Genomic DNA, 10520 nt, shown 5'->3' with positions numbered 1-10520 from the left:
GTGGGAAAGGCTATTTAAGAACTAACATTATTATACAATTTGGAAGAACAGTTTTATATTGTATTTTTAAGTCTATGTCAGTTTCCGTATCCACAATTTCTCGTGAGACTTCACAATTTTTGCGATTTTATTATTTTTTTCTCGGAACCAAACCATTTGTTTTAGGCCTACACATTATAACATAAGAAATGCCAAAATGAGTTTGTATTGAGTCGGCATGCGGCCACATCAGTTACAAAATAGACATGTGTCTCGGTAATTGTCATTTGAACTGTCAATATTTCGCACTAATTAGCTGGCAACATCGGTACGTTGCCGTCCAGGAAATTCCTGCGATGCCTCTAAAAGTTGCCAATACAATTGGACGATCGGCTCATCATGTACCCACCTCGTTAACTTTCCTTGACAAGATCACGTATAGACTGTAGTGTTGTTTATATTTGTGTACGATGAATCTCATCGTGTCTAAACATAGAACCCGTCTAGAATTTGGCATCAGATAATCCTCAAAACTATGTCGGATGATTTAAAACCGAGAGTTGCAACACAGACAAGTAAGAAACTTTCGTTACTTGTCTGTGGTTGCAGGTACCAGTAAATGAGGCAATGTCTACAATAAGTGTAATGCCTTGCTTGGGTTGGGGGCTTATCATCCAAGTCGCAAGAAATTGGTTGATGTCTGCGTTCGTCAAGTACAACTGCCGACATCAATTGGATTAATAACACTTGGCTCAGAATGTTGAAACAGCAGAGACTTGTATTACACACCATGGTTTGATAAGAACAGTTTTATGGCCCCTTTATGTGTATATGAAATGCCAGGGGAACTGGAAATTTGTTTCTAAACATGAACTTGAATGTAAAGTGGCCATAATACTAGTACTGTTCTTATCAAATGATGGAATGTAATACAATTCTCTGTACTTCTAACATGCTGTGCCAAGTGTTATTAATCCAATTCAGTTGTTTACTTTCCCCATTTGTAACAGGTTCCATTCGTCTACGGTCTGATGTCTGAAGTTATACATAGTTCTGACGACCCAACAAACGGAAAAAACTCTCTAGATTTCAGGAACTTCTGTTTAGGTGTTGGCTCTATACCGCAGTGGCAGAGCGCAATAGTTTTGATAGTTCTGGAACTCTTTCTTGGTTGTAACTCGGAGTTTCACGCATAGTGCGATCATCAGTCTACTACATATATATATATATATATATATATATATATATATATATATATATATATATATATATATATATATATATATATATACACACACACACACACACACACACACACATATATATATATATATATAAGAACCCAAACCATTTTCAGTGACCCGATTGCTTAATGTATTGTTTATCTAATTATAAGTAACTAACTAACTAGCTAACTAGCTAACTAACTAGCTAACTAGCTAAGTAACTAATTATCTCTCTATATACCAACTTAGTGACTTCTCTACCTGGCTTGACAATGTCGAGTGAGCAAGTCTCTAAGTTCTACTATAATATACCTATCATCTATTCCACTCAACTTCACAGAACGTCAATGCACATTCACAAACGGACGGACACACACACACACACACACACACACACACACACACACTCACCGCATCATGCCTATAGCATTACTGAACCTTATCAGCAGCACAGTTGTGCTACAAATGCAAACAAAAATTTCATCTCGTCAACTTGAGCAAATCTTTGTTGTTGCCAATCAACCACAGCGCCTATTTCTAGTTATCTCAGTGATAATAGATGGCATAAGTATGTATAGAATTATAACCCACAGATGAGTATTACACACTTTCATGGTATTACATACATTACGTAGCAACAGTCGTCCGATCTACATTGTATGGACCACATGCTACGAAAACATGGGAGGCTCAAACAAGATTTCTTCCGCAAGTGAATGTTGGTGTCACGTCGATAAACTAAATCCAATTATGTAGCCTATAAGCTAACCGGGGATGAATAAGACCTACCCTTGTATATGGTGGTCGTGGTGCGACGCATATATATCAATCACCTTCCTGGTGTCCAAACACATAGTGCACTCTCTTGCAAATGCATGTGCACGTACATACATGGTGCACACACGCACAATGAAAACAAACATTGTAGTGCGTACTGCTGTCGTAGAACATATTAGAATGGCTTATAATTACTTACAATCAGAGTTGCAATCTTCTCACTTTCGGAAAACTCAAAATGGCAGCAGTGAATGTGCAAATGTGTGGGAGTCGGAATGTTCACATTAGAAGCCAGTCACTTCAATGTACAAAGACCATATGGACACTGTGTAGTTCAGTGTCAACAACACTCAGTTGGTCAGATAGGCACAATAAACGAGGCGGTTTCGAGATAAAATTGAAGCGATAGTGTTAGTGGTTATTTATGGAATTGGGTGTGTAAAGAGATTGTCATGAATTTGTAATTACAGTGTTTGCCAACATATATGTATAAACAGAGTCGTTCAGACATGACTCTGTTTATACATATATGTTGGCAAACACCCAGTTAGAGAAAATGTTATTGCAATAGCTGACATGGGTGTCAACATGTGTGTCAAGACAATAATTTAGACGTGCTTTTATAAATTTACGCCATCTCGTTTCAATAGGTATTGTTATCATTTTTCCTGAGAATAAGAGAGTTTAGAAATGAGGACATCACATTTTTAGATAAGATGGAAGAATGTCATGAATCTACATGTTTAGTATTTTAAAAGATAGCGTGTCTGGAAAACAATGTCCCCTTTTTTGTTTCAAATTCATGTTAGACAATTAACCAGATAGTGAGTGAATAAACATTCCAAGTTTTCCTGTAGAGGGATTTGTAAAATTTAGGGTAGTCGAGTGATGCCTCGAGGCCGAACTGATCAGGGTTTTGATAAATAAAATTTATGGTTCCAGTTACACAACATACATCGTCTCGCATGCAGTTTATCATTTTACTACAAGTCTTGATGTCCACTAAAGATTTGATAAGATTATGCCCTTAGGGAATCGTCGTAATTTAGGGGGGGGGGGATTTGATCTCCTGGGGGGCTTGGAAGATTTGGGGGAAAAAAGATGCCGAATGGAGTTGCTTGAAAACATCCGGATATAAGTGGGTGGTGGGGAAAAGAGACGGACCATTGCTGCTAGGAAAAAAATACTTAGCTGGGATATGATGCACAACATCCAAATATATTCTTGTAGCTGTAATGTGATATACAGCCTAACACAGTTTCAAGTTAAAGGAACAATAACTTAGAATTTATTGTACATTTGCTTCTGTACATAAAAATATGAAAATGTGATAAACAATGTTACACCAGAAACAAACACAAGCATATATGGTGTGAAATGGAATGGAGAAAATCAACAAATATTTTAATTATTCCAAGATGTTCTGAATGTATATCAATGGAGGGTGATGCTAACATATACCATAAAGACTTCAAACTAGATAAAATGGTTTATGTTAAACAGATTTTAATAAAGGGGAGGGGACTCCGAACACCGTCAACATTATATCAACATTTCGTTTACCAGATAACCAACTATGGGTTGGTAGATCAAGTTTTTAGTTAGCGGAAGTATCTTCCAAATCTAGTTTGAACTTAAATATTTTGTAAGGTGTCATCAAATGGTTTTAATGTCAGTTAGTCACGTGACTGTTTTGTCAAGGTTATCGACCCAGATGTTAGGGTTAGGTTAGCAGGGAAGAAATTGGCGATACGTCCCCGGGTCGATACTTCGTTGACCCTTCTCTTACGACGTTTCGAACCGGCTGTTGGGTCCTTCCTCAGTAGCAGTTTTGTCTAACGAGACAGTGTTCCCGCATTTGTTTTGCTCAAGATTTAAAGTTGTTCATCAGAGATGCTAGTATTTCAATCATATATTGTGATTGGCTTTTTCAGTCCTTTTGGGGCAGATGGCTTTACTTTAGTTGTGACTAGTTTTTCTTTTAGATTTGCGTTTCTTTTCGGTGCTATGATTGGTTTGGTTGAGTAGAATTGGTCCAGTGTTACATTATTTTCTAACAAGTCCCAGTGTTTTCTTAATGCGTCTTTCAGTTGGAACGCTTTGATGTTGGGACTATGTGTTGTTTTGATGACTAGTAGAGGGTTATCTTGTGTCGATCGGTGTCCGAGATATGTCTCTCTATTCTCACATTGGACTCCATTTAATGAGCGAACCGCTTCTGATTCGTTGTATCCTCATTGTGTCAGTTTGTCAATGAAGAATTTCAACTTGTTTTGGAAATCTTCTTCATGTACTGCATGTTCGTGTGTACCTCATTTTTTCGCCTTGTTAATGTTGGGTGCACATCATTTATCTTTTCACTCAGAATATTAAGCTCAGCTTGTGTGCTACGGAAGAGCATGAATATATCATCCCTGAAACGTGTACAGAGTGATATTTTATCCATGTATTTTTCAATGATGCGACACTCAAGTTTGTGGAATGCGAATTCGGCTATCTCTGGGGAAGCTGGCGAACCCATTGTGCATAGTGCAACGTGTTGGTGTACATAGATACCGTATCCATGGCAACCAGTATTACGTTTTCATTTATCTCAACCTATTCAAGTTTCCTTATGACGTTTCCTTAAGTCTTTAATGTACGTTGGTTGTAGCTTGACATAATATTTGTCATTAAGAAGTTGGTTTTCACATTCCATAATGATTAATTGTTTGTATTTATTATGGCAATGCCCCTCTCCTTGTCAAAGGGTTTGATCGTTATCTTATGGTTCCTAGAAAACGTGTTGATCTTACATCTCTCAGCCTGCGACATCACTATGATGAAGTACATTGTAGTACGTAATACGGCCCCTTTCAGGAACTAGATTAGCCATGTGGGCGTTACTTAAATAAACTGTTCAAATAGAGTGTCAGGGAGATTTCAACATCTAACGAGATTGTTCAAAGCAACAAGATACAACTCAGAAATCGTCGGAATTGTTGCCTTTCTCTTGATTGTTCTGTCAGTTTGCACGGTAAATAATGTGAGTCCTAAGCATTTCAGTGAGATGGATTTTTTACTGGTCGGAAGGCACATTATGGCATTTTTAGGACATAAAAAATATACTACTCGCATACCAGTCTCAACCCTTTGGGGGTACATGTATTTGGATTGTGACTAATTTGCATATAAGAAAACATACTAATTCTTGATATTACGAAACATTCATTATTGTTGATACTGATTTGTGATTACTCTATTGTTGATGTTTTGTCAGTATTTATTTATTTATTTATTTATTTATTTATTTATTTATTTATTTATTTATTTATTTATTTTTCCTTCCGTGTCTTCCCTGAAGTAGCAATTAATGTAGGGAGAGTTATTTTGTGTTTCCCTCGGCTCTGCAGTCTGCATTGGATGGACAAACGTGAGAAAAAAGATCGAGGCGGGGTATTTAAGTGATTCAAACTCACAAGAAAACAATTTTTTTCTTAGCCTTAAAATAGAATGGTTTACAATGGACACGGAGTTCACAAACAGATGAAATATTTGTCATCGTTTTATTTTCGTCAAATATGGACATATTTTGAAATTTCACACACTAATGTGCAGATGAATAACGAGAAATCGTATCTTTTTAGATTTTCGATTAGAATAAGTTTAGGAAGTATTATATTGACCTCGAACCTTCTCTTTTTTTCCGTATTCTTTTGCGATTTCTCCCGATAACTCACTGCTGTTTGTTGCAAGGCTTGTAATCCTTTATCTAGCTCGGCATCTCAGGAAATAGATGCACTCTCATATATTTATCAAGTGTAATAATCTATAATTTATACCGAAATGTATGTGGTCGATTCAAAATATGAAAAATAGACCAAGCCTACGAAGAAAATTGCCTTCAACACTGTCACCGTGTCATTCACTGCCTACGTAAAAATCGATATTTCTAGATTCTATCTGCAGTGCATTGTGAATGGGTTTCCAACAATGTATCCATGCTGACGACCTATACATTGACCTGTATATGATTAGTGTACAGTGAGGGCGAGGGCACGCCACTCAACAAAATCTTGACAAAAACTATAATTTTTATCTGACAAAGTTGATGAAAGTTGGAAGCAGAAACTTATAGGATTTGGAGCAGATGGTACGTCTGTCGGTCGAAATAGAAATGTATACGTTTTACCCAGTGACGAAGTGGGGCAATAATACCGTATCACTTCACTGTATTAAAGTTGTTAAACTGTTACGATGCTTACCATGAAGCATGTAAATTTTCTGATGCGTAATTATAGCAATGTCATGTGGGTTTGAATTTTGTTTATTATTTGTCGTGAAAACGGGTGTGCATATCCCGGGTATGTTGGGGATCACGAAAGCCGAGTGAAGTCGAGGATGGCAAGCTTACCTGTGCTGAGAATAGGAGGCGGGCATTTGAACAACATTTTAAACAACTATCTTTCATTGGGACAGGGGCATGAGGCACCAATTCTAATGAAATCCGAAAATGATAATAATATACAGGTAATAAAGGCCAAAGTTAGCTATGAGTCACATTTACGTACTTACTTCTAAAATTTATTTACAGTACATATTTGTAATTTTGGTATAAAGGCCAGAAATGGGATGATTAAAATTGATATTATATCTATGTACGTGTACACTTTCTGGCCTTTTAAAAAACTGAAACATTTCGGAAAACTTTATATAAATATGGAAGACTCCAAAAATGAATAAAGAAAAGGAAAGTATACGGATAGACATTGTGCGAAATCGACGCTTAGTGCGCTCGCGACAGCTGACGCGCTGCTTGGCGTGCTTGAGCTCAAACACGCATTCCTTGCTTAAACTAGTAAAACAGATACAATATAAATTCTATTATACGTCACCTGTCACCAATCTCGCATTCTGATTGGTCGAGAGCCCTGCAGATACACATGTGTATATTTCACCAACAGCCGTATTTTTGCTTGTTGTATCACGTGATCACTGCACGTCCCCTTGTAAACAAATCTAGCAGACAACTAGAGATCGAGCTATAACCAGCAGACACAGCGATATTTATAACCGTGTCCCCAATTCAAGGTAACCTTGACCCCATTGAAACTTTAAACCTTTCCCCCTCCTACACAGTATTAGCTCAGTAAAAAAAGTTGGCTCCTCATAAAATCAACAAAGCATACATGACTTTCTTTATGTTGCGTTCGAATTCATTGTACACGAAAACACCGTTGTAGAATAAAGAGCTCCCAGTAGAGCATATGCAACACTTAGCAGTTCTCAAAGTGAAAATAGAACATACACTACAGGTAACATTTATAGTTGCCATGGTAACTATACATTTCTGGAATTGTCACTGGATTCACCCCTCAACTAAACCAAAAGATATATTTATTCCGTTTTGACAAAGGCTTAATATTTTAATTTGACTTATTTCCATTGCCATGGTAACGATGGATCTCTACCAAAATATAATGCCCTCGTAATGGGAATCTTTCCAAAACGTTTCGTCTATATTCGTCCACACTTTTTTTAGACATCTTGCTAAAAAAAACACATAATTGCATTTCACCTGTCCGTGAACAAAGGCATTTTTATTCAAAATATATGTTGTTATATCCAAGCATGTCTATACATCCACTATTCAAGGTATATTTACATTACGGCTCAAGAAACGAAACATGAGACACCCACGTAATTCAAGTGTCTAACCCTGTATTATCAGGTGTCACCTCTCATTCATGTAATTCAAGTGTCTAACCCTGTATTATCAGGTATCACCTGTCTTTTAGTATAATTATATTTACCTTGACCATCATGGTCTAAATTTCAAACGATTCGATTTAATTCGATTTCATCTATTATTACCTTCGGCAAATGAGTACAAAAATTGCTCCAATCTTCAACTATTTTCACTCCTCAGTGGAATTTTTTAATTGTAATTACATACATTAGTGACAGGGGAAAGGGGGGAGCATGTCTTCTATGCAAAGGCGTTTCCTTCTGACTTATGACTTGAAACGGACTTAAGTTTCCAAATCTCTCTTGTCAAGTTTGTACTTTGTCATGTATCTGTCAAGAGGAGGACTGTAAATGTCCTGTTCAATGATTTCATTTACTTTGGCTTCCACATATTTCAATAATTTTGTCATATCCACACCGGCTCCACGACATCGTATTAAAACAAGCAAGTTATAGTATTGTTTGTATAAAGTCTTGTATGTGTCACGTTTCTTAGCCAGACTTGTGGCATTCTGAATAATCTCAATAATAGCACTTGCAATTGGTACGAGTGCAACAGCGACAGGAACTGCTGGAATGACAGCAGCGAAAGCCGTGCTTACGAATACCCCTTTTGCTATGTTGAAGCCTGTATTTGTTCGTCCCATCAGTCTGTAACTACTCCGATAGGCTGCAACTGTTTTACATATGCGATCTTCACACTTCCGAATCAGATCTCGCTCTTTCATCTCTTCATTCTCTTCTATCTCCATTTCTTCCTGTGCCTTTTGCTTTTCCTCGTTCGATGGCATCCCTATTTTCCTTTTGTGTAGGAGTTGAATATAAGAAATGACATTAAACGACTGACAACAACTTGTGTGAAATCTCAAACTTGAAAGAAAAACGTAACTAATACTGGGAAATGCTTCCATAAAAATCAATTGAGAATTATAACGTACAAAATATTTATAATGTACCCATTTCATGTAGAATGAAATGAACCCAGAGCTATTATTTTTATCCTTCATAGGTATATATATATATATATATATATCAGTATAAGGAGATCTGATCCAAACCAATTGCAGTGACTCGTAGTCTAATTTATTGTTTAAGAACTAGCAAACTAGCTAGCTAACTAACTAGCAAACTAACTAGTTAACTAACTAGCTAACTGGACACTAACTACTAACTAGACACTAACTAACCATCTCTCTAACTTCCAGCCTATAGACTTCTCTACCTGGCTTGACAATGTCGAGTCAGCAGGCCAAGTCTCTGAGTTGTACTATACCTATCATCTTTTCTGCAAAACTTTACACAACGTTAATGCACATTTACACAGATCATGCAGATGGACGGACGGACGGATGGACACACAAACACATACACATACGCGCGCGCACAGACACACACACACACACACACACACACACTTGCACACTTGCACACACACCGAAACTTTTGTTCACGTACTTCATCTTGATCATTCTCATGAAGGCCGCCTCCTTTATGCCATCAAGACGAAAACGTAAAGATGTATCACGAAGGTCAATTCAAGCAAAAATACCGAGGTAAAATAACAATGAACGATTACCCGACATCTACATCAGATTTTAATCAGATTGACAAACACACCAGAAAAAAAGTTGTACTATTAAAATACTGTGAGTGTTGAAGGACAAAAGTATCGTGGAATCCAGGCTTTTAGTTTGTACCAAGTTAGACACGCACTATTAAAAATCTACAATTGTCCGATGTGATAGATTACACAGGCTAATAAGTTGATGAAAGTTGTGTCTTTGTTATGCAAATATAATCACCCTGTAATCCTAATACAAAATTAATAATAATAATGTTGGTTTTTATATGGCACTTTCTCACTTAGTACTCAAAATACTTTACAAATTTTAAATTACCTCTGACATGGATCTATAGCGGCACAATCGCCTTTTATACCTCCTCAACTTCCTGGGGATCCATTGCAGCCTTTTTATCAGCGAATCAGATTCAAGCATTCACATTGCAACCTGTATCCTACCAGGTCCCCAATTATACAGCTGGGATGACTGAGACACAACCGTGGTTCAAATCTTACCCAAGGAATTTAGCCATTCAGAAACAAACGTCAGCAAAAGGGCTTGAACCTGTGCCATGCAGATTCCTATCCAGCGACTCTAACCAATGCGGCATTCAAGACTCCATCGCATGATAATGTAAACACGGAAAGTCTCAAAAAATGTACACTGGAAGATCATGGTAGTCATCAGACACACCACTCTACTGTGAGAATAATATCAAACCAAAGTCACTTGAATCGCTGATAAGAACACCTCATAACAATATCTTACGTTTGTGTTTATCTTAGTTAGCTGAAAGCTTGGTTTCCACGTAATAGCATAATTATAACTCACTTACTTGATCAGCGTTTCTGTCACCAAAACTGCTAGGTTTACGTTTATCTTTCAGACAAACCAAATGACCAGATGTGAGCCTTTGAAAGTGTGAACTCAAACACGATCTGACGGGTTTGAAATGTTCTGATACTGGTATAGTTAACGTAAACAAGCTTTACATTCACTTATACTACGGCTAAACCGACTTGGCCAATCAGAAGCCTTGATTTCCTTTGGTTACATGGAGCCATACCCACTCTTTCTTGGGGGTGTGACCTATAAGTTGCGCTCAGCACTCAACTTGCAAGCAACAAATTACACACAATTTTGAAAAGATCCGTTTGAGCCAATCATGCCTGGTATAAGTAAGATAGACAACTCGTTCGGTAGGGTTATGTGCCAAAATCTCGTGGGCTACGCCCCCTCGTTTATTGGC

The 10520-nt window shown here is 37.3% G+C and overlaps 1 protein-coding gene across 1 annotated transcript; it reads right to left on the bottom strand.

Moving 5' to 3' along the window:
• Positions 1-7859: 7859 nt before the first annotated feature.
• Positions 7860-10223, bottom strand: LOC144451077 (uncharacterized). Its single transcript, XM_078141852.1, has 2 exons — positions 10107-10223; positions 7860-8510 (listed from the first exon to the last, which is right to left on the bottom strand). Exon 2 carries the CDS (start codon positions 8498-8500, stop codon positions 7994-7996), a length of 507 nt encoding a protein of 168 aa, XP_077997978.1. The 5' UTR covers positions 8501-8510; positions 10107-10223; the 3' UTR covers positions 7860-7993.
• Positions 10224-10520: the final 297 nt, after the last annotated feature.

This window comes from Glandiceps talaboti, chromosome 20, assembly GCF_964340395.1.
Source record: "Glandiceps talaboti chromosome 20, keGlaTala1.1, whole genome shotgun sequence".
Taxonomy (NCBI): Eukaryota; Metazoa; Hemichordata; class Enteropneusta; family Spengelidae; genus Glandiceps; species Glandiceps talaboti.
Note: the sequence above shows the minus strand (reverse complement) of the source record. Positions and strands in the feature narration are given on the sequence as shown.